Raw genomic sequence first — 25,202 nt, forward strand, 5'->3', positions numbered from 1 at the left:
AAGATATCAAGAGGATAGAGATGTTTGAATTGTTTTGGTCTTACTCCCTAACAAAAAAATCTTGACTTCACTCTCTGCAAAGAAATTTGCTATTTCTATGTTTACACCTCAGAAGTCAAACACACAGAAACAGAAAAAAAAATACAGGCCCCTCCCCCCTTCTAGAGGGTAATTTGCAGGAAAACAAGGTATTACACCACATCTAAAGTCTTCTGATAATTTGCCACAATCAGGTGATTCTTACATACATTTCTTCCTTTTGCATGACAGTTGATCCTAAAATGACTAAAGCTATTACAACCATCACAAAAAAAAAAGTAGTAAAAAAAATATTATTGTGACCTCCTTCAAACAACTACAAAACAATGTAATCACTCATTATACAATATCATGCAAATACACTTCAAAAACCACAGGAACCCCAGGGTGTTTGCCACACAGACACAGTGAGAGAAGGATGAAAAGAATTGGACAGCATTTCAGTAGGAGCTGCTAAATTAAGAAATTACTCTATTCATGCACATAGTATGTGTCAACTCTTGTCTTTTACCCAGAGAAGAATGCAGATCACCACAGCACATATAGGGCACAGAAATACATGTCTCTCCACACGCACACATATTCAGAAGTTTTATGTTTTACAAGTGTTTAGGAAAACAAAAACAACTCTGCAAGCCTTTGTGAACTGGAGTTAACTTCCTCGCAGATGTGGAAGTATTGACTTTCCACGGGAGTGATGAACTTTTGTTGCATTAAGTGAACAATATTTTGGAGACCTTCCTCAAAGTCCCATTGACAAGCCCCACAGAATGCAGTGGTCTCTGGACTTAACTACAGTGCTAAAATGCACACTAGTGCATTTTTAAATGTTTGGCTCTGACACCTGCTATTACATAGAACAAGTAGCTATTGACTACTTTTGTGGGGTGAGAAAGTAGAGACTCAAGACTATTCAAATCAGGAAACAGTCAAAGGGATTCATCCATCCCAACATACTCCCAAAATTCACATCCTTCTTTCAGTCCTTTCAGAGAAACATTTGAGCCCATTTGCCATTTGGGCAGCAGTTGATTTGGCTGCCACACTCCCAGTTCTGCACCTTTCTGAAGAAACCATATCATAGCTGTTGATGTGATTGTCTGGGGCTACAAGTGAGACAAGCTTTGAATGGGCAGTTAGACAATGCTTGATAAAATAAGACTTAATGAGCCAAAAAGAGAGCTCTTACCTGTTTTCAAATATTAGTTGTTCTCATAAAAAGTATTGCTCCTCACTTAATGCCTTACCATTCTTCATGTATCTTTAGACGTAGCTTACATTCTCCTCTTTTTTCTTCTAGTTCTACATGAGATATACAAGGATAAGGTAACAGACCAGTAAATGTTAGATATAAAAAGCATCATTTAAAGTATTGTTTAAAGCACATAGTTTCTGTGCTGGTGAAATACCCACTTAATGCTTTTGCAGCCTGGCTGTAATTCTCCAAATGATGTCACATCCACTTCAACCCAAAATAATAGAAGGTTCTCTTCATATACCTTATTTCCACATCTTCACTCTAATATGCAGATTTTATTTCCTAAGCAGAGAATTACTATAACAATCAGCTCTCACTCCCTCCAAACAAACATTCAGTAAATCTGCATCCTATGCCTTTACATTTTCCCCTTGTTTCTTTTCCCAAATTTCTAGCTATTAAAATGTGCCTGGGTAATCCTCATTTTCCCACTAATGTTGCAAGCTTTAGCATCAGATATTTTCAGACTAAAAATAATGTTCATGACAGTATTTGCTTCAAAGTTATATATATAAGTCAACTGTCACTGTATAAATTGTAGCTGTAATAATACTTGTTTTCTATTTTTGTCCCTTCTTCCTATCAGAAACTTAACTATTGAAGCATATTTCAGGTGAATCCAAATAAATCTTAGCTGGCAGATGTTTCACCTCTGTCCTATCATCACACTGACTACGGAACTGCTCAGGGAAATGTGCAGCTAGGTGGCAGTTTGCCAAACTAAAAAATCAATATAAAAAGTTGATTTCTAAAGATGCGTGACATAGCATGCCTTACATAGCATGAAAACCTAAACAAAAATAATCCATAATAAAAAAATAAAATCACCCATAATATTATTGTGACTGAAAAGCTGTAGACAGGTGATAAATTGAGCCACAGCAATTAAAAGTCCTGTATTTCATTCTGGTTCAAGGAGTGACTCTGCCCTAACCATCCTATATTTTGTGTACCAGCTTTTACCACTATGTAAAACAGAAACAGTGTAATCTGTCTTGGTCTGAAGAACATTGCATGGTTCAATTAAGGGATGTAGATATATGTACATGTTTAAGATCCTCAGTGAAACATGATAGTTAACATGATGCAAATGGCCGTGAACACACACTGATAGGAAAATATGGAATCAAATGAACACAACATATAAATAGCCTTCTGCTGTATGTATAAAAAGCCTATATAGTGATAAACCTTGAAAGACATGCACCATTCTTCAAGGCTAGCTGAAATAAGAGGACTAATCAGGTGTTCTGCAAGGAGGAAAGGATCCTTCTGCTCAGATCCCTGAGCAGTTGCCGTACTGCTCTACAGTAGAAGAGCCTAAGGGCTGTGGAGCTGCACACATGCCTACTGAACCCTTTCAGTGTAATGGCTTCAACACATGCAGTGAAGAATTTCTTATCCCAATAGGCAGAAAAAGAAATCCCACTCTGCACAAGATTTATTTTCTCCACAGTCTAAACACACAGTTGTACTTACTGCCTTCTAAGAACCTACGCATCATCCATAGGCAGGAAAGGAAAAAACATGTTACAATCAACTGGAAACTATCTTGTCCTTTGCTGCAGTGCTTTTTATTTTGTCTCTGTATTGGATTTGCTTTAATATTTAAAAAATAGCAGCTACCTTTGTTAGTGCTGATCTGTTAACATTTCTGCTTTGAAATCCATTTTAGCTGGGACAACTGATCATTTTAGGATTAAGCATAATTTTCCATTGTCAAATGTTTTAGCCACACTCTTTTTTAAAATAATTTTATCCAGTTTAAGTTTACAAAATCTATATAGCAGTGAATATTTTAGATACCCAGTTTTCTTTTTACAGTCCTATATTTTAAACCCAAATTTCACATAAACACTAAACTCTGTCATACTGTAAGTAACGATCTAAAAGATTCATGTTAAATACATATATACACATTATATAAAAATACATATATATACACATTGTGCATTCTTGAAATATGAATTGTTATGCTTTTTGTGTGATAACAATACATAACACAACATATAATTTTGCTTATTTGTACATAACATTCCATAAAGATATCCTTTTTACCGATAAACCTTAGGATGGAGCATCGTCACATCATATGTCATATTCAAAAGGTAAGGGTTTTTGCTCGAGTATCAGAAAGACAGATTCAAGACAGCACTCTGCTGAGACCCCTAAGGGATTTGTTCATTGCCATGATGAAAACTGAAGACCACCGATGGCTGTACCATGGGTGTCACTCCAAATGACTGGGACATTATGGTGAGATGTTGGAACCTGTAGGAAATCTTAACAGTCCCAATGGCCTTTTGAAACAGTAACAGCATCTCCCAGAGATGTTACCAAACTGACAGATGATTTTCCTTTTCACTTTATGGAGAACCAGAGACCTATGAGAAACACGAAAAGGAAATAACTGTACAGCCTAATTTAAATGCACAAAAGCAGAGATTATCCATATCCACTCCTATCAAATCCTTTTTTTAATCTTCAAGCTACTTTTCTTTCAAAAAATCTTTCAGTAAAATTGTAGAGAAGTACATTAAATGTTTTAAAGGAAGTCACTAAGTGTATTAATGCAAAATAAACAACATTCAAAGGAGAATTTTTACAGTTGAACCCTCACTACTAATTAATCTATGTCTGTCTAACTTCAGATATCTTGTGCAAGCTGATAAATCCTCAACAGAAGATGAAGAAACAGTATACTCTTTGCTTTCTAGAACAAACAAAAGAAGTATGCAAAAGCCTCAGATTATATAAACACTATTTTACCACATTCACAAAAAATATTTACTTATTTGTTGAGCACAACTATTCCAAAGTCTTTTGGCACCTCAAGGACTAAAATATCATGCAGTACAGATGCCTAATAGAAACTACTTTGTCCTAGGAGAAAGTAAACTTTTCTCAATGTATTGAACCATTACCATGTACCTATTCAGCACAGTGAGAAACTCTTTTAAACCTACTAAATACAGTAACAAAAGTATGGTTGCTTTGCAGAGATATTAGCCATGAGCAAAGGACAGATAGAGGTTTTGGGGTAACAGGTCTCCTGGACACATATGACAGGACAGAATGAAAAATCCACTTCCTGAAGAATTTTTCTGCTCAGACCTTTCTCACGAAAATTCTATGCTTTTAACCATTGTTGTTATGAGCTTAGGACAAGGTGATGCTTGGTGAAAAGCTTCCAAGCTGCCTCACAGGCCTAGATTTACAAAACATTCTGGCTTGTCTAACCAGCCAGACAGCAGATTCCTTTTTTATTATTTTAAATAAAGCACTTGAACTCCAGTACAAGATCCTTCTGCAGTTCAGATTATACCAAATGATGGTCCAGAGGCGAGAATGGGTATTATAAACTGAGTGGAATATAAAAGCATGTCTTTTGCTGGCCCTTTCATTAGGCTCTCATTTCAGACTTAATTGTAGATTCAAAGACAGTGTAGCAGAATACCTTTAACTAATGCTCTCCAACGCATACTGAGTAGCCTGACCAACAATTTAGTCACCAGTCTAAACAAGAATTGGGCTGGGACTGGGTTCTTAAACTGGTAGCTAGTCTCAAATCTGGACTTTGTGGTCAACTTTGTTCACACTGAAAACTGACTTGGAAGAAAAAAAAGCTTTAAAAAAATGCCATCATTACTTTCCTTCACTAATGACTTTGGCATAGTCAATCACAGAAGCTTAGCACAAAGGCCACTACCTGAGGAGTAGAAACCTCTGGCAAGAAGCTGACGGACAGCTCAAGAACTTTCAGTGGCAGCCTCACTGAGAACTCGGTTTCCCTCGGCAGCTGATCTCCTTTAGAAAATCGTTGCATGTTGGTAAGCATGAGATTTAACTGAGTGGTCATGAGGCAAGCGAGTGGATTCCCATTGTTGACCAGGACCATGGTTCAGTCTGCAGCTGGGTCTGCACTGACAGACTAAATAAGGCCTTACAGGTTCGACCTCTCTTCCAGCCCACAGGAACACCCAAGCCTTTGTCCCACCAACTCAGAGACACACTGCTAACTCCACTGCCTTGGAACCATACCCCCACCTCCATAGCTGCCTGTTCTCCCACCTTCTTGAAACATCCACTGAAACATCTCACCTGCCCTCAAGGGAGATTCCCCCTCAAGAAGACACAACTGAGAGGGGATCTCAATAATGTGTATAAATATCTAAAGGGTGAGGGAGATGCCAAGAAGATGGAGTCAGGCTTTTCTTGGTGGTGCCAACCACTAGGACACGAGGCAATGGGTAGTTGTCCATGTGCCTGGACAACGCTCTCAGGCACATGGTAAGATTCTTGGGGTGTCCTGTGCAGGGCCAGAAGTTATATGATCCTGATAGGTCCCTTGCGACTCAGCGTATTCTATGATTCTATGATTGTATCATGCACAGGAAGTTCCACCTGAATATGAGTAGAGCGGGTGATCATACACTACAACAGATTGCCCAGAGCTGTTGTGGAGTCTCCCTCACCGGAGATATTCCAGAACTGTCTGGACGCAATCCTGTGCCACGTGCTCTAGGACTACTCTGCTTCATCAGGGAGGTTGGACCAGATGACCCACTGTGATCCCTTCCAACCTGACCCATTCCGTGATTCTGTGAGATCACCGCCCTGAGGCGAGCCCCGAGGCGCTGTGGCCGCTCGCACGGAGGGCAGGTCGGCAGAAGAGGGTTCCCCCCCTCCCTCCTTCCCGCCTGCCCGGCGGGCCCGCGGCCGCCCCCGCCCGCCCGCTCGCACGGCGGCGCGGGCAGGGCCCGGCGCGCTGCGGCGGGCAAGGCTGGGGCGGCGTCAGCGGGCGCGCGGTGCCGGCTCCAGGGCTTTAAAGCAGCGTGTAAGCTGAGATGCTACCACAGACAGCAGCGCGGCGGCGGCGGCCGCAGGAGCTCCCCGAGCCCAGACGGGCGCCCGACTTTCGCCCCCGCCGCGCCGCGGGGCATGAGAGCGGCCGCCCCGCGGCTCTAGGTACCCCCGGGGCCCCATGGCGACGTCTCGCGCTGCCCGCGCCTTCCTCCTTCTGCTCCTGCTCTGCCTGCCCGCGCTGCGGCGAGGGGCGCGGGGCGGCGGGCAGCGCCCGCGAGGCTGCCCCGCTCCGTGCCGCTGCGAGCAGGACGGCGTACTGCTCCGCGCCGACTGCTCCGATCGCGGGCTCACCGCCGTGCCCGCCAACCTCAGCCTCTTCACCTCCTACCTGTGAGTGCGGGCGGGCGGGGAGGGGGCACCGGCGGGAGGGCTCGGGCCGACACTGGCGCTGACGGGGCTTGCAGGGTCGGTGTGGTGCCGCTGCCCGCAGAGAACACCCAACTTCAAATACGTTTCTAATCGCTATTTAATCAGCGGGCGGGTTGTAAAGCGTTTATAGGTGCCTGGCCATCGCCGGGAGGGTCGCTGTGTGATGCGCTGTTTGGGGGTAGTTAAAAGCGATTGCAAGAGCAGAAGCTCAGTGCGATCCGCAGGGACGTTAATCTTCACCTTTGCTTCCGGGGACAAGGCTTTGATGTGCGGTCGCTGCTGATTTAATCGTTAACAGATCTCCCCTCGGGTGGAGGAAAGGCAGTAAATCAGTCGCGCTCCCAGGAGGCGGCAGCGCTCGGGGACTGGAGCGTCTGTGTCCTGACTCAGGTGCCTGTGTCACGATCCGGTCCCGAGCCGGCGCACCCCGCACCGCCGGAGCCCCCCGGCGCCTCGCAGTGCCCGCTTGGCTTGGCATCCCCATCGGCACGGGCTGCTTGGAAACTCCGCTGCATCTCAGGCGCTCTGAGTTACAGCGTAGGGACAGAGCCGGCGAGAACGGAGAAAATTTGTATTAACAGAAAAAACACAAACACAAAAAAAATCCCAAACCACCCAAAACTGGTAAAACTTTCTCTGTTTCCTTATTTTTGGCTCAGTGGTCGTCGTTTACCTTCTCTTGGTTTCGTGTGTTGAAAGTGTTGGTGCATTGGAAGTGTTCCTTTAGTGCCCTCCTTGCTGATTCTATAGTTTTTAACGGTTGATGGTTGCATGACCAAGAGGTTGTTAATGTAATATCCTTCATATTCAGCATAAAGTATGCCTGTTTCTAAATGTGTTTGTCCATCTCTATTTTGACATGCTGATGGCGTGCTTGCTGCTATAGTCACTGTGAAGATGCTTTCACAGCATTGTGTGTTTGGGGTACTAAATCATCCTGAACTCGCTTCTCTGTTAATACCACACTTCAAAAGACATAAAATATATGTTGCATCTGAAAAAATAAAGTAAATTAGAAATGGCTAAGAGAAGTACAAACGTGCCAACATACACAAGGTAGAAATTAAGTGCAACCAATAAAATCTAAGTAGTAAGTATATGTATGTTAGGGGAAAGCTTGATTTAGTGGAAGTAGCATCAATTTATGAAGAGGATGTGGAGCTGAAAGACTTTTCTAAATATGCATGTAAATACTGTTCTACAACTTGTCTTAAGATCAGCTTTAGTTTATTTTTTCATAAACATTTCACAGTCGAAGCTATTAGTAATGTTAAGAGGCAGGAGTCAGCATTACTGAACAACTGCTTAAAGTAGAGGAAAACTTTGGCTATGTATAGTAAAGATACAACCTTTAAAAGACATACAAAGTCTGCTATTGGTTCAAAAAATAGCAGGTCAGAATTTTGAGTATGCATAAGATACAATGTTTTCTGGTGCTTTGGAAAACCATAAGCAAAAAGGTGAAGGTATAAAGTCAGACTTCAGATGTACATATCCTGTGTCAAGAAGTAGAGGCCCTGAATTCTTTGTTGCTTGGAAGAATGCTAAAGCCGGAAAAGCATGAGAGAACTCACTGTTTGACTATTTTATGAAGAAAAAGAGAGCATATGCATGATGATGTCAAAATGCCACTGTTACTGTCTTCTGCTGTGGTTCTTATGCCTCTGGTAATCTGCTTCTTGGTAGGATTGTGATCTAGTCTGCACTTTTATTTTTAAATTCTCCTGTCCTTCAGAAGGAATGTCTTTCTCCAGTCAAGAATTCTTTGCTGTTCAGTAACAGACACACTGAAGTGAAAAAACATCACTTGGACAGGCAGACCTTTAAATGACCGAGACTGCATACAGGCAGTATAACAGTATAAAAGACCACTTCATAAACATAGGCAGCTACACTTGCTGTTTTCCAAATTTACAAGGCTGCTATCATTGGATTGATTAATTATTGCCTAATTATGGAGAATTGTAGCTCCTGCTTGCCTTCCATAAAGAACTGTCAAGTCTCATTATCTGTAGATGGCTAAGCAATGGCAAATTTTAAAATGTGCCTGCTTGTTATAGGGATGTTTGCCTCCCTGAGCTTGGCAGTGACCAACTAGCTGCTCCTTGATTATTTTCTTTTCTGTTTGTTTGGGGTTTTTTTCCCAAAAAACCCCAGAATTGTCTTTTTGTGCTGTGACAATTTTTCCTTCAGGTCAAAGTAGAAGTCTAAAACTGCGTATTCACATTTAATCTCTCTCCAGAAAAAAAAAAAAAAACTTCTCTAGTAGATTCTCTTCTTGCATCGTAGACATATCTGAGCAAAACCAACCTTGTATTAATTTTGAACTTTTAAAGGGTTTTGTTCCTAAATTTCTGACATTTTTATTTTAGCTGAACACTTGCATAGGAGAAGAAAGTAGAATTTTTCTTGGTGTGCAGTGGAAATTGTGTGAAAAGTTGAAATAGTGAGGCCATTAAAGTTTGGTTTATGTTGAGACAAATGTGTACAGAGCATGATATACTATGGTGAGTGAATTTTGCATGTGCAACCATTTTTTTATGATGGTGCTCTTGCAGCAGAGCTAAATGTACTCTACAGATGGACCTGGTACACTTTTCTCCATTCTCATTTATCCCAGGCTGCAATTCTTGCCTTCTGTCAAAAATATTTTTATTTATGGTTTTGTGTTTGCTGCCATAAACTGTTAGATTTTTTAAGAGTAGGCAAGGAGAAACCATGATTTTTTTTCCATTCCTTTTTTTTTTCATTTACTTTTAGGCTAAGTATATTAATTTACTTTTAGGCTCACTGTATTTAATGCAACTGCTGTTGACATAAATGAGAATTCCATGTGCTGATGAAGGGCAGCACTGAGTCTGTTTCAAATTAAAAACAGGTTGCTTTCCTATCAGTACACAGTGAAAAGAAGAATTCTGAAGCCAAACCCATGAGTTAGTGAAGTATTGTTACCATTTGCTGTGATGTGGAAAACTGAGGTAAAGAAGGACTTGCTCAAAGTTAAAGTTTATTGCAAAGCCAGTAATTAAAGACAAAATGCCTTATCCTAACTCTGTTGTTTAACCACAAGCTCATCCTACTTAATTACTCATTAAAAATCGTGTAAAATCTGACAACTCCTGTTCAAGGTTATTTAGTATGAAAAGTATCTCATGTGATGACAATATGGAAGACACGTCTTAAAGATTTTGAAGTTCTCTGTTAAGGGCCTGGATAGCACAGAAAACTAAATTTATTATAAATACCAGGGCTGTTTAACAATTCAGTTGCTGTGTTTGTGATCAAAATGCGTCAATGATGAGCAGAATGTTTGCATAATGTTACTGTCTTAGGTTGACATAGACATGCATGCATACATGTATAAATATTGCGGCATTTGCATTTTACATTATAGTTTACTTTAAAAGTTTAAATTTGAGTAAATTATAAATATGTATAGTAATGCTTGGGGAAATATGGTTCATATAATATTTAATTGTTCATAAAAATTACTAAGAAAAGTTATTTTTCAAAACTTTGATAACATTAATATTATTACAGTAGAACCTATGGAGAAGAAATCAGTGCATATTATAAGGTTCCTAACATATTAGTGCTTGAGTAAGTTTTGACCTACTGCTTCATTCACTGCCATAATATTTTGTTTGTTGATAAATAGCCCTGTAGAGCACACTCTGTAGCGTATCTGCAAGTGTTTAAGACTACTAAACATAAAAATTAAAAATAAAGAAATTGACAGAAAAAATTACTTACTTTTCTGAAGGTTAAGAAGTATGTTCCCAAAAATTAACGATGCTTCTGAAATCAGAAAGATAGAAATTTCTGTGTCAAAATTAAAACCAACCCTTTGGGATAAATTTGCAGCATTTTAGTCATTCTGATCTCAGTCAAACTCAGGTCTTGTGTCTTCACCTAAGGTATCTTGGGAATGACCTCTTAAAGAGATCAAATAGCAAGACATCTTCTTATGAAGAAATGAGATTTATAAAGTCTCTTACACCTTCCAGATCCCTTGGCAAGATTTAGAAGTTAGGTATTTCATAAAATATTTGTGTCTTTTTTAGAAAGTACTTGTTTACATAGGTACAAACTTTATAAGTCGTTTTTGTGCCTTAAATTAAATGATTGTCATGCATTTTCAGTTAATAATTTGAGTCTTGTCCTGGTTGAGGATGAGGGTGAATCCAGGTTCTGAATTTAGAATTTCGTGCTAAATTTCTGTTTTGAAAAGGAAACCGAGTATTTGCTCTCTACTCATGGCTATAGTATGCTTTTAAAGGTAAAATGTATCTGTAGATAAATTAGAGGTAAATGAAAACTGAAGTAGTAAACTATATGAAGTTCATGTTGACCAGTTTTCAAGAGGTTTGCTTTAAATTTCAAAACATAGTGTGTCAAGTCAAAGATAGTTTCTTTGAGAAAAAAGTTGGATTAAAAACGTACTTAGGAATTTCACTCTTCATTTTTGAGAATGCATGCAGTGCTAAAAATAACTCTTTAGACTGCTTCCTAAAGTGCCTTTTGCTGCTCAGAAAGGAAAAAAAAAAGGTCTGACAACACTACCTTTCTCCTTTGTAGCGTTTACTCTGTAGAAACGCTGCATAAATTGACAAGGAAAAGGAAACTGTCTTTAAGCTGGTAGAATATAAGGCGCTGGCAGAGTGAAGGCACCTTCAATTTGGTTGCTATCTGAAGTGCATAGGACAATTGGCCAGGCAGAGGGAGCCTGACTCCAGCTGAGAACGGGTGCACTGGGCCGACCTTCCCAGTCAGCATGCCAGCGGAGATTAGACTTTCCTAAAGTGCTCCCTTGTTAACCCAGTCTTTTCTTCGATGTCATTTGTCTTTCAAATGCTTAAAACTGCTACCAATTTTGCAGTAGTCCAGATTGCTTTCTTTTATTCTGTTTGTTGGCCAAGATAATATTTCATCTGCATGCACTGCTTTCTTAATTCTCTGTTGGCTATTTAAATGGTCATGATTAATACAATTTATGGTATTTTCCTTGACTTCCTTACTTGAACTGTCCAGCAGATCTGATTCTTTTCCCAGTAAAAATCATGGTAAATAAAGTGTGATTCCTTTGACTCCAAGTAAACTGATTGAGAGCAGAATATGATTTGGTGGTTTTGACATACCAAAACAGCTTTAGACTTCAGTCAGAAGAAAATACCTTAACATCTTTAAAAAGAATAAGATGTGATCAAAGCATGATTACTCCTCAGAGGTTTGGCAATTCATGTGGCAAATCCTTATGCTACATGATCTGCACTGTTTGCTGAGAAGACCTGACAAATGTCTGTACAATTTTACTGATCAGATGTGAGAAATTTAATGAGTGGAGAATTATAAAAGAAATATATGTAGCTGGGGAGGGGTAGGGCCTGAAATGATGTTGCTGTCACTTGTTAAAGGAGTGTTACCCTCTTTTATCTCTTAGAATTGAGGTTTAAATGTACAAAACTAAGACAGTCCACAGCTTCAACTGTATATGACAGCAATTCATAGTACCCCTGATTTCGTCCTAGCGCTTTTTTTTCTAAGAGTCTATAGGCAACAAGTTGTAATTTTTGAATTAGAGACCTTAGAACGAGTATTAAAGCAGCAGCACTCAAATAGAAATACCGTCCTGGAATGTCTTTGCCATTTAGATGAAAAAAAAACCCAGCCAACTCGTATTATGCTAGGCACCAGCAATACCTGGAACACTAAGCAGGAATGAAATGGGATCACAATGCAGATCCCTAGGAACTGGTGCAATTTTATGAGACCTTTGCTCAGACAGCACTTTCTGTATCACCTTTCATTTTTATTATTTTGCTGTGTTTTACTAATTCTTAGCTATGAGCTTTGGATTTGGGGGACTGTGGCCACAGCAATGAGGTCAATCCATGAAAAGACAAGTTATATTTTCATGACTGGACACTGCTACAAAAAATAATTAATCTGAAGTGTCCAACAATGATAATTATAATAATCAGCCACTCACAAACTAGGATTTTATTGGTAACAAATGGGCTCTTAGTTGGGTCCAGTTGTATGATTTGGCTCCAGTCCTGCAAATACTTATCCAGATACTATACTTTAGTGTCAGGAATGGTTCCACTAAAATCACATGTGCAAATGTCTGTCAGATCAAGTCCTTTAATAATTCTAAAACAATTATCTCTTCCCCAAATATCAACTCGTTTTTGGGTAATAGTTTCATTAAGCTGTTCTGCTCCACTGTCTCATTACACAGACTAAATGATTATGTATATCATAAATCTTCTAAGACCATTTCTTTCAAAAATTCTCAAAATCTTACATTGATTTGAATATTTAGCTTAATCTAGAATGCACTGTCTTTCAACAGTATTGTTATGTAGTTGCAATGAAATAATTTGAAGGACGTATTTTTCATTAAAAATTGTTAAAACTTTTTTGCATTATAGTGTAAAAGTGTAGTCCTTCATATACAGGTGGTATGCTACTGTGTGCATGGAGATGTGTGTGTTTAGACAGACTTTGGGCAAATTTAAAAAAAGTATCAGTCGAAAGTAGTACAAGCAGCTATAACTCCTTCCACACAAAATCTCTCCCCCCTTTTGATGACACTTAATTAAATGCTTTCCTTTTTATTGAGAGCAAGTAATTGTGCTTAGTGAAATTACTAAACTTAAGCATTAATTAAGTAATGCGGAAGTATTTTCTGGGTTGGGACTTAATTTTTATAGTGATTGTGAATAAACCCTTTAAATCTTACAATTTTTTGGGTGCTTGTGTCATACGAACTTCCACATGAAAAGTGTACAATAATTTGATACTGATATTTATGAAGGGGAGGTAGGAGGTAGAAAGTAATACTACTTCTCTATTTTCTTTTTTTTTCTGTTAGTTCCTTCACCTAACATTTCAGCTTGCTTTGTTTGAGGATGGAATAGTTAAAGCACTGATATTACACAGAAATAGAACTTTCCTAGCCCTCTTTTCTGTTGCAATAGGCATCTTTTGATGCCAGTTATACCATGTCTTCTGGATCCTGTGATAATAAAAATGCTAGTGTAAGTGAATGAGAGAACAGATGTGCGGTGATGTCAGCAGTGAGGGAAGTGTAATTGCACTGATTTGACATTCGCTGAGTTTGTAAATGAGTCTCTGTGTATCCTGAGGGGAGAAGTAGGTCATAGCTGGCAAGGGAAGCAAGTAAAATAAGACAAAGCTCGCTCTCACTCATCATTGAAAGTTACCTGTTCTGAACCACCTTGATGAGTAACTTGCCTTTGAGCTTGATCCTTAATCAGCTTGGTGTGGAGGCTACCTCAGAAATTAAATCTTTCTCCTGTTGGTCTTGCATATGATGAGGTTGCATTTATGTTTGGGGGGGGCAGACCGAGTTGTCCAGGGTCCAGAAACAGGATTCATCCTTATGAAGGCATAGAAATCAGAGTTTTTTAAACACCCTGATTCACAGAGGTTGCTGTTTTGGAAGCATAAGTAAAGGGTGGAAACTGCTCCTGGGAACAGGGACTACAATCAGTTAGCCATATCTGGGATTCAGGTAGAGAGACCTTTCAGTTCTGTTCTTGGATACAGTAATGAAGTAGTTTACACATTCAAGTAAATCATGTAACTTTTCTCTAGTCTTACTGTATATATGTGACAACTGTATATAGGCTGACAACTACATACATCTGAATTTGACTGACTTAGTAGTGGCTGAAAAAAAGCTGGAGATCTGTAGATTAAAAACACTTAATGAGGTGCTAATTGTGAGTATGACATGGTAAAACAGGGGAATCACAAGGAATATTCTTCTCTTCATAAGGATATATGTCTGCCTTTCCAATTTGCTCATGACTGTCTATTTGAGCTGAACCTCTGTGATATATAAGATTCTTACTCACTGGAACAAGTGAAGTCTATGCAGGCATTTGAGAGCAATATCTGACCTGCTGATGAGAAAATACAGGATCCATGTGCTTGGTGCAATATGGAAGTATTGCCTGCACTTGTGCTACAGTTGTGCGAAGACAAGGATTTGGAAGCAGGCCAAAAGAGATGTAGGTTCAGCTTTATGACTTGACAAAGGTCTCAGGGAGTACATTCCAGTCCTAGAGTGTCCCTGCATAGAGCCTCACTATATTGACTGTAAACTGCAACAGGAACACACAGTTACAGGAAGATAACAGAGAAGCAAAAAGCCCATTGAGAAGAAAGAGATGGCAGGTAGTTTGGGAATCTGCCTGTGAAAGTGCCATAGAGTAGTGAAATGTGGCTCTTATCAGGCAGATAAACCAATTTTAAACCCTCAGGAGAAGTGGCAGTAATGCAGATCACAGTTCACATTTGTGCCATGTGTCTGCAATAAGACTTTGTAGGGTACAGTTATTATGAGAAACCTTTGTGAGTAACTGGCTCTCGTGGAGTTAACATCTGAGTATGTAGTTATGATGGGGTGAAGAGTAACAGTATGCAGTACTACTGCTAAGTGTTTTTAAAAGTTGAGCGTGAGGCACTGTGGAAGAGTAATTGGTAGCTGGAAAAGGGGTTCATGTGGTGTTATTTAGACCTAGCACTGAAAAGGGACAATGTGACAGTTCTTGATCAGAGAATGGCATCTGGGAAGACTGTACGTTCCTCAGCATATAGAGGCTTCACACTGCCTTGTATCTGTTTCCTATACATATGTAGAGTAGTGTGAACTGCCAAGTGCCAGAACTTTATTTCCTTCTGGCCAAGACAGAATATGTGAAAAGAAAGACCAGGGCAAGCACCTTGGAACATCCTAACTGCCTGAAGGCCAGAGGCAGTACAGAACATAGCTGAACACATTCTTGAAATCTTGAAGTACATGTTTTTGGAATAAAACAAACACTTACTAAATATTTATAAGGGGAAAACCTTTCATCTGGAATAGAAAAAAAATTGTGTTGAAACAGATATATGTGGAAGCGTATTATAGAAATATTTCATAGGTTATTTGGATGGAAATATAAGATAAATCATTACAGGGAATGGCAGAAAAAGAACCAGTGCCAGATTGTGGTGGTGCATCCCCCATTCCTGGGGCTGCACTATCATCTCAGAAATGCTTGTTAACCCCCCTCAGTCTTGACAAACAGCACCTGGACTAGCTCCTCTTCAGCTAACCAGAAACTCTGTCTGCTCCCAGGAACTAGTTCTGTCTAATAAACTCCAGTTCTTTAATGAACAGCTTTGGAAACTTACTTTTCTTGCCTGAATAACAACCCAAGTGGAACAACATTTTTGTTGTCGAACTTTCAAAGAACATTACCAACCCAAATTGTGGCCAGGATGGAAAATTACTGTGACTAAAGCCAACTCTCTTGCAACCCTATAAACAGCTGTCCTAAGTGAGTCCCTTGGAGCTCTCCTGGACCGCAGGGGGCTGCAGCCAGCAATGTCCCCCTGAGTTGGATGCCTCTCAGAGCCAGATAACTCTCAGGTTTGCTGTACTTGGAGGATCACTGCCAAACACCACCAATAGAGCCTGGGTCAATGCCCCCACTCCTTGAGGCTCAAGCCTTTGCCCATAGACAAGATGCGAAAACATTCGATGTGAGTACTCACTGAATTAGAGGGGAATTTTTCACAGGTATGTACCTTGTACATACTCCTTCAGGTGTTTGCATGTGCGAGTATGAATATGCTATAGCAAATGTACTGTGAATGTTTCTCTCTTAGATTCTTAAGTAGTTTAGATCTGTAAGGTTGCTCTATAAATGAGTTACTATTGTGCTTATAGTAAATTCTGTAGAATCTTTTGTTAAAGTGTTTAAATTAGGCTGTTGATTAAATGCTGCTAAGTTTAAGTGTGGTTAAAATCTTTAGGCCTAAACTGTTGGTCAAGTCTAGGGCTAAGTTTGGCAAGCGAGTCCACTTTAAACCTTGTGATTAAGCAGAAGGGTCTCTTTTATTCATTTTTATCCTTATCCTTTTTTCATCCCCAATCTCCATGGAGATAGTTTTTGGTTGATTTTAGATTTCAGTGCAGTTTTTCTCTTGTGTGCTTAAACCATCTAGTAAGTAGTAGAGTGAACTTTCCCAGTGAGCTTTGTTGCACTTTCACTTTAATATTTAACCTGCTTTTGCTGATGGTTTTGCCAGTAATTCTTTGAGCAACCTAAGACACCCGCACACGACATAGATCCATCTCTGCATGTCATTCCCTGTGTGTAAATCAATAGAGTTATGCCAAGGAAGACTTCACATAGTTTCTGCTCTGCTTATGCTAATGGAACTAACTTAATTTTGTGGAATTGGTACTGGTAAAATAAACGGAATTTGAAAAATGTGAAGATTTTGGAAAAGCATTAATATAAGTAAAATTAAGCATTTGCTTCAGTTTTAATGTGCCTACTCAACAGAAAAGCTTCTGTCATTACCATGCATAGTGTCTGTTCTTCTGGAATAAATAAAAGTCAGGGTTGTTTTTCTAAAAAATTTTAATCATACAGCCAAGTGATCATCATTATTGCCGTGATTGCATCACGATATAGACTGGCAGGTGAGTTGTGTTGTGTTGTGTACAGATTTTCCAGTGGTTTGAGGAAGGAGGGAATTTTTTTTTGTTTTCAGTCTTTTTGTGCTTGCTGTTGATAGCATTCATTGAAAGGAGCAACACTTTTTTTTTTTGAGTGCTGTGATACATTCATTCCATTTATCATAGACAGAAAGAACCATCATACAAATATAGTTATCAAAATCACATTTCTGTATGCATCGGTGCCTCAGTTGTTTTGCCTTCAATGGCTGTCCCTGGTCCATCTGTGAAGAATCCCGTAAACCTGAAGCCGGATGTGGTCTGTTTTCTACATTTGTCATCAATCGTGAATAGAGCCTCTTGTAGTAATGCAGCTTTGTGTTCCTGACCATAGAGTAGTGCTATAAGAGCATCAGATTTCACAAGGAATTTCTAATATCCAGATTCACTGGATATTATCATTTGCAGTGTCATATCTCTGTGTGGGAAGTATATAAGGAAGTGCTGCATGCTCTCAACGTGCTGCTAGTTTAATCTCTTCTGATAAGGTTTTGTGAAAACTAATTATGAGCCAGTTTGGTTCCCAATGAAGCTAGAACTGAAACTACTTTTAATGATGTGAATTGAGCTCCTGGTATGTCACAGTTAGTGACATTCATTAGTGGTTTTGATTATCTTAGCAGGGAGGGCTTCAGTTCACAGCTTTTATAAAGCAGTATTAAGGTGGTTGTTCTATAATGACCAAATGACAATAAGAAATCTGTGTGTCATCATTTAATAATCATCATAATCATGGCTAGGCTTCGCAAACGAAGATTTGGGGAGGGCTCTACCCACGATTGTTACAAGCGCGCTGGTGGCTAAAAAGGCCAATACGAGACAGGCACGTCCAGTTGCAAAAGGCACAGCAGAAAGACTCCTTAAGTGGTATATTCCGCAAGGCACGATTCTTTCTGCATTGTCTTTTCTCCTCAAGAGTGATCCTGTGTGCGTTCTCAAAGGAAGGAGCAGCATTAAAGGTAGTGTGTCTCCAGACCTCCCGATTGGAGGCCAGAGTAGACCAGTTATGATGATCAATATGGCCAAGGCTGAGATGTTGTTTCAGGGAGTCCTTGTATCTTCTCTTCAGGGCTCCTCTCATGGGACAGCCAGTGGTAAGTTCACCATAAAGCAGGATCTTAGGGAGGCGGTGGTCCTTCATCCTTGAGACGTGCCCTGCCCAGCGCAGCTGTGTTCTCAGCAACATGGCCTCAATGCTTGTGACGGCTGCTTGTTCTAGAACAGACGTGTTAGTCACATAATCTGACCAGTGGATGTTTAGGATTTTACGGAGGCAGCGTTGATGGAAGCGTTCTAGGAGTCACAGGTGGTGGCGGTAGATGACCCATGATTCAGATCCATATAAGAGAGTAGACAACACTATGGCTCTGTAAACACTGATCTTTGTACTTTTCTTCAAGTGTTTATTTCGCCAGACTCTTTTCATGAAGCTTTCTGAAGGCACTGTATGCCTTCTCTAACCTGTTGTCTATCTCTCCGTCAATCTTACCGTCCGAGGAGATGAGGCTACCTAGGTAGTTAAACTGTTGGACTGATTTGAGCTCTGAGTGGCCGATGGTGATGTGGGGATGATGGGGGGACTTTGTGAGGTGCAGGTTGATGGAGAACTTCTGTCTTCTTTAAGCTGACTTCCAGCCCAAAGAGCTCAGCAGCATCTGCAAAGCAGGATGTTAAACGCTGCAGAGCTGCTTCTGTGTGGGCCACAAGGGCGGCGTCATCAGCATAAAGCAGCTCCCGGACAAGATGGTTTAAGGTCTTAGTATGGGCCTTCAGTCACCTTAGGTTGAAAAGGCTTCCATCAGTGTGATGTCGAACGTAGATACCATCCTGATCCTCAAGGTCTGCCGTGGCCCTTTGGAGCATCATGCTGAAAAAGACTGTGAATAGGGTTGGTGCGAGAACACAGCCTTGTTTCACACCATTCTTTATTAGAAAGGGCTCAGAAAGTGTGTTGCCATATCTGACTTGGCCGTGCTGATCCTCATGGAGTGAGATGATCATTTTAAGGAACTTGTGGGGACAACGTAAGCATTTAATAATCATTTAAGAATCATGGCTAGCCTTCGCGAACGAAGATTTGGGAAGGGCTCTACCCACTTTTCTTGCAAGAGGGCTGGTGGCTACAAAGGCCAATACGAGAAAGGCAAGTCCAGTTGCAAAAGACACAGCAGAAAGACTCCTTAGATGGTATATTCTGCAAGGCTCGATTCTTTCTGCGTTGTCTTTTCTCCTCAAGAGTGATCCTGCATGCTTTCTCAAAAGCATCAGCAGCGTTATAAATGATCTGTCTCCAGGCCTCCCGATTGGAGGCCAGAGTAGACCAGTTATGGTGATCAATATGCCCGAGGCTGAGTTGTTGCTTCAGGGAGTCCTTGTATCTTTTCTTCGGAGCTCCTCTCTTGTGGCAGCCGGTGGCAAGTTCACCATAAAGCAGGATAGGATCTTAGGGAGGCGGTGGTCCTTCATCCTGGAGACGTACCCTGCCCATCGCAGTTGCGTTCTCAGTAGCATGGCCTCAATACTTGTGATTGCTGCCTGTTCAAGAACAGATGTATTGGTCACGTAATCTGACCAGTGGATGTTTAGGATTTTACGGAGGCATTTTACGTAAGCATTTAATAATCATTTAATAATATGATTTTGGTAAATGGTTGGATGTCCCGGCCACAGGAGAATTATAACAGAAGGACACAAGGGGAAAAAAAACATACCTTAGTGCCAAAGCATTATGTTCTTTCAGTCAGTAGTAACAGTACTAGTATTAAAGATAAATGAAATACATGTCTTGCTATAACAGCAAAACAAAATCAGACATGAAATAAGCCTACTGTTTGTTCTCTATCTGTAAACTGGTGTTGTTTATCAGAAATAATTCTAGCAATTTAAAGATTTGGTAATTTAACATTTATTGGAAGGTTTAGACATTAACCTTAGTATTCCTCTATGCTGTCAATTTTTCCTTATACACTATGGCACAATTATTGATGAAGGTAAAATAGGAGGCAAAATTTCTCAGTATTTACAGTACGAGATAGAGGCTTTGAAGTTGCATCGTATGATGATTCTACAGTTTTGCTTCATATAATTCTTGAGTATGATGTAATAAGTATGTTTTCAGTTCTAGTTAAATAAAGACAGATTTTGAATATTTTTCTATGTCTGGGCAAGTATAAAAAAAGAAATGTGAACAGAGATTGATTTTGGGGCACAGGGTTTTAAATCTAGAGAAAAAACCCCAATAATATTCAAGATATTTATTTTCTTTTTATGTCATCATCCACCAGAATAGATAATGCAGCTCTTGTAAAAACAAGAGATTTATTTCCTATCAATATTGTTTTTATTTATTTCTTTTTCATAATAGTCTTGTTCACGGGGTTGTCTCTGACTGCCAGATTTTGTAAAAATACGTAATTAAATGTTTTGTAGGCAAGATGATGGTTAGATTTATTGAAGGCAGAAGATTATAAATAAGGTAAAAGTTATTATTGTGCACTTGGAGAACAGATTGCATTAACATAATATCTTGAGTATTATCATGATACTTGATATTGATGGATAAAAATTCAAACTGGATAAATGAAAGTGCACATTAGACCATGGAATAATATCTTCAGACCTATGACATGAAATAGACCAGCAGTTTTCCATGAATAAATTAATAAGAGAAACAAGTTTGAGATGATACAGTGTAAGTATATACGTAAGTCTGAGTGATACTAAAACGAAAAGATTGATTAGCAGTTTGAATACCAGTTCTGTCCCTCATGCTACTTTTTCGGTATTTCACAAAGCTTGTGATGCAGTTGACTGCACTACTTACTAGGTAAGAAGAATTCAGTAAAGGATACTGGAGTAGAGTTTATGCTGCTCCTAAAATTCAGGGGCAGGGGTGTCTAGAGGTATCTTTTGCCATTTTAAAATGTTTTCCTCTGTAGGTTACTTAAGACATCAACACAGCACAGAAAGAAAGTAGAAAAGGCCTACAGCTGCTTCCTAGAAAAGCAGTCAGCTTACATATATCTTGGGTACTGTTCAACTAGTGAGAACTGTCAAGCATAGAATGTAAAATGCCTTTGTCTGGCTTCTGAGGAGGTTGCTATACACCACTGCCTCAGTAATTCAAGTCATTAGCTTTTCTTGGATCTTAAAAAAAACACATATCTATGCTTTTAAGTTTCACATGCCAAAGACATGACAATATAACTACAAGTTTTGCTAGTTCTAAGTAAAGCTCTCCAGTAAATGATTGGATTTATTATACATATTATGTTTTCTGGAGACATAAAAAAAATGCAGACTAATGCAAATATGTGCATCTTCTGGCTAGTGATTTCAGCTGCAGTGCTTCTGTATAGTGCAGTACCTCATACACTCATGAAGTCCTGCCTTTTAAGTGTAAAATATGTTAAGATCTAGAAATTAGTGTATTTTTTCTCAGTATCTGCAGATCTAGCTGTTTTGTGTTTGGAAGGAAAGACAGATTGTGCTGTTACAGGGATGACATTATGCAATCAGCTGTGGAGACTATTACTTCCGTATCCTCCACTCAGTGCCTGGTCCTTCCTTGTATGTCTGTGTTTGCCATCTGCAATGCTAAGTACCTATACAACTTTTAAGACTTCTGTCCTTATCATCTTTAATGCCTTACACAGGAAAACAAAGCTTTTTCAAGCTTCTCAGATTACTATTCCAGACCTAGGAAGAGGTTTTCCCTAAGTTTCTTCTAGCTATTGAATCTGAATTATACACCTCACTTTTTAAGACATTAACTGATAAGATGAAGACTACTTCTTTTCTAAGTTGCAGTCGGTACAATACATACAGACATTGTGTGTGCCTGTATACAGGCTGGGAAAGAGGTTCTGGCAAATTTGAGTCTTATAATATTTATTTTTAGAATAATTTTTGTTGTATGCTCTTATGGTAAGGTTTTTATCAATTCCTTTAAATTAGAGTTCTTAAATAGGGAATGTTCAGTAAACACAATTTCTTTCTTTTTTTTTTTCAATTATTTACTTCCCAAAGTGAAAAAAATTATGAAGTAATCAAAAATCAGTGCCACCATTGCAGAAGCCACCTTTGAGAGCCATTCTTTGCTATCATTATTGTGCCTGAAAGGACAACAGAATGAAGTTGAGGTGGACACGTAGGGTTCAGTCCAGAGATAGTACTTGAGGGTATGCCATGAAATCTTACAACATTAGTGGTTTAGTGAAAAAGATGAGAAAGAGGGCAGGAAAAGCTTGATTTATATGCTTCATTTTCTGATATGTTTTATCTATATACTTCCACTTCTGGTTCCGTAACCACAGAATTTCATCATACAAAAGAATAAGAAACCAAAATGGGCTTTTTCTCCCAAGTTGTGAAAGGATGCAGATTTAGGACTTGCTAGATCTATAAGAAAAAACAATTTAGGAAAAGTAGACCACCAAAAGTGAACTTCTGATGTGTCAGCATCTGTGCTGACTCCTGGTAGTTTTGGCTCAAGCACAGTTGACGATTTAGCTTAGCAGGGCAGGGCACTGGGAGAATAACTTGCTTTCTGTAGCAGAATTCCCTGTGTAGGAGCAGCTTGTCTTTGCCAGTTAAGTTTCTGAATTCACAGAATTGGAAGATGATAGCGCTCAAAGTTTTCTGGAAGACTGGAATTAGAATAGGAAACTCAGAAAAAATGTGCTTCCATATTAAGAGTCACTCTCAAACAGACAGTTTTAGATGTTCATATTGGTCTTCCTCCCCTTAGAGCCAGTTGTTCCCACCCTCCTGTTCTAGGCTCAGTCTCTTTCAGCTGTGCTGAGTCAACTGTTTGTTTAAAAAGAAACACATTTCTGGTTGAAAAGTATGTATATAGATTCACTGCTTTGTTTTAGAATGTAGTCACAGAAACAGCCAAACTAGCACAGCTGAAGGGACAGGGACAACTGATTGGGAGTTTAGTGAGCAAATGAAAGGAGTGGAAAACTTTTCAAGTGCTCTTGCACCACTGCGGATTCCTAGGTAAAAATAAACTCTACAGAAAACCAAAGGGATGGGTTTTCTTATCTTTGATTTAGTTATAGTCTTATGCTCATAAGCAAAAATCTTTTGCCTTGATTGATTTGCTGTGGTTGATAAACAATATTTCGTAAAAATTCCATTGGAAGTGTTTATAATAGACACATTATAAGTTTTTTCAGGTGTTCCAGATGAATCTAGGATTCAGCGAAACTGAGCAGCTAAACATTCTTTGAGAATTTGAGTGCATTTACAGTAGTTCAATTTAGTAATCAACTGAGAGAAAATTTTTCACCCAGACATACCTCTATAAGTCACAATTCTTGAATTTGTAAGTCTAATAAATATGAAGTATATACACAAAATTTTATATATATGTCTATATACACATAATTTCAAAATAATGACTGAGTAAAAAACTTTTCCAAAATTAGAAAAAAGAATTCTTTTCACTCCATATTAAATTACCCACAGGTAAAATGTTTTGTCTGCCTAATGGCAAACTTCACCCCAGATGTATATATCCTTAGCCTATAGACTACACAAGACCACATTTAAGAGAGTGAAAGAAGATTCATCAGATATGAGCTTACACTTGGAAGTGCCACCTTGCTCTGAAATAGCTATGAAATATATCATCCAGAGCAGAACTTAAATTATTAACAACATTACTCTAATGATGATTATTAACCCTATGGAGAGCAGTATGGCTTGTTTGTATATAATTGACATCTTTATACAAAAATAACTTCATTCCTTTTAGATACTGTGGCACTATTATGATACAATAACAGAACAAAAGCATTGTAAGAAGTGATTACAGCTGCCAATTTCAAATATATTTGCTGGTTTTACCTTATTTCATATGCAGAAAGGAAATATTCTCTTCTGTCTCCCAGCTGCCATTCTCTGCTTGAAAATCAAGCCCAATTCTGCATTCACAACTAATGTTCAGTGAGTAAAACAGATAAAAATAAAGCAATCACAATTAATAGGTTATCATCTCATATTATCATTTTACAAAAAAAAAGTAGACATGTTCATGTTTGTGTTTCTAAAAAACCTAAAACAATTTTCCAATTTGATGTTTCACTTTTCTAAAATTCAGGAATGTGAGAAATGGTACATTTGGGGCACAAAAGAAAATGTACCTTTAAAACTGAATCATCTCATTGTGTGTCTCCCTCAGTAGCCAGAGACTGCACTTTACATGAGACATACAGCATGGCAACACTCATCAGAACATTTTTTTGTTGCTAAGATCAGTATTTTAGCATTTTGAAGGCTGTTCTGTATTTCTCCATCATCAAATATAGAAACTCTCAGATATGTTTTATAATCACCTTCTGTATATATTTGACATTATAAGGAACTATATTAAATATATAACAAGGTCAGTAGAGTTGTATTTTAGACCCTTGCTTCTCTAACATAGTATTTAAGGCAAAGAAAACGTATATATACTTCTTATTAAAAGTGTTTATTAAAATTGACTTTATTTGTTTTATACTTTAGCAAACTCTGCAGGTAGCCTTAAGAGTCTGCTCAATTCATTATCATTAAATCAACAACCAGATCTTCTTTCTGCCGTTCCCTGGCAGGATTAATGGAATTTGCCATGATTTGTGCAATTAACAGTGAAAGCTCTTGCTGGGTAAGCTAGCAAGCTTGACTAATTCTCAGTTGTGTTAACTTTATAAACCTATTTTAAGGTCTTAACTTGACTAAGGATTAAAGGTAGTGACTTATGCTGTTACCTTTGAATATATCTTACATGATTATGGTTAATAAGTGTAAGTAAATTATTAAATATATAGTGCATGGTACACATGTGAAAATATGTATGTTACGGATATTTTGCAACATCCTGTAAAACATCATTTTTGTGGTTTAAAATGAGATTCCAAAAAGCAATTGATCTACTGATACTAAAACAGCTGCATAAATTTAAACACTTGAAATATTAAATGACACAGAATTATTAAACTCTATATAACAGGAACAGATCATTTGTATTTCAAAATAACTTACACTTGAATCAAAAAAGTGAGCAATTATTATTTGATTTGATTTAAAGCTGGCTTGCTCAGCAAAGCTATTTTAACCTGTAAAGCATTCCAGTTA

At 38.8% G+C, this 25,202-nt stretch overlaps 1 protein-coding gene across 2 annotated transcripts in view; it reads left to right on the plus strand.

Annotated features, from left to right (window-relative positions):
* The first annotated feature begins 6,281 nt into the window (after positions 1-6,281).
* LGR5 (leucine rich repeat containing G protein-coupled receptor 5) overlaps positions 6,282-25,202 on the plus strand; it is an 89,800-nt gene continuing 70,879 nt past the window's right edge. The window contains exon 1 of one of the 2 annotated variants that reach the window (XM_027680055.1): positions 6,282-6,493. In XM_027680055.1, the coding sequence (XP_027535856.1) occupies positions 6,282-6,493 (212 nt within the window). The remainder of the gene's footprint in view (positions 6,494-25,202) is intronic. The other variant, XM_027680057.1, reaches the window with a different exon arrangement.

The sequence above is a fragment of the Neopelma chrysocephalum genome, unplaced genomic scaffold (genome assembly GCF_003984885.1).
Source record: "Neopelma chrysocephalum unplaced genomic scaffold, ASM398488v2 Primary Assembly neopelma1_59, whole genome shotgun sequence".
Classification (NCBI taxonomy): Eukaryota; Metazoa; Chordata; class Aves; order Passeriformes; family Pipridae; genus Neopelma; species Neopelma chrysocephalum.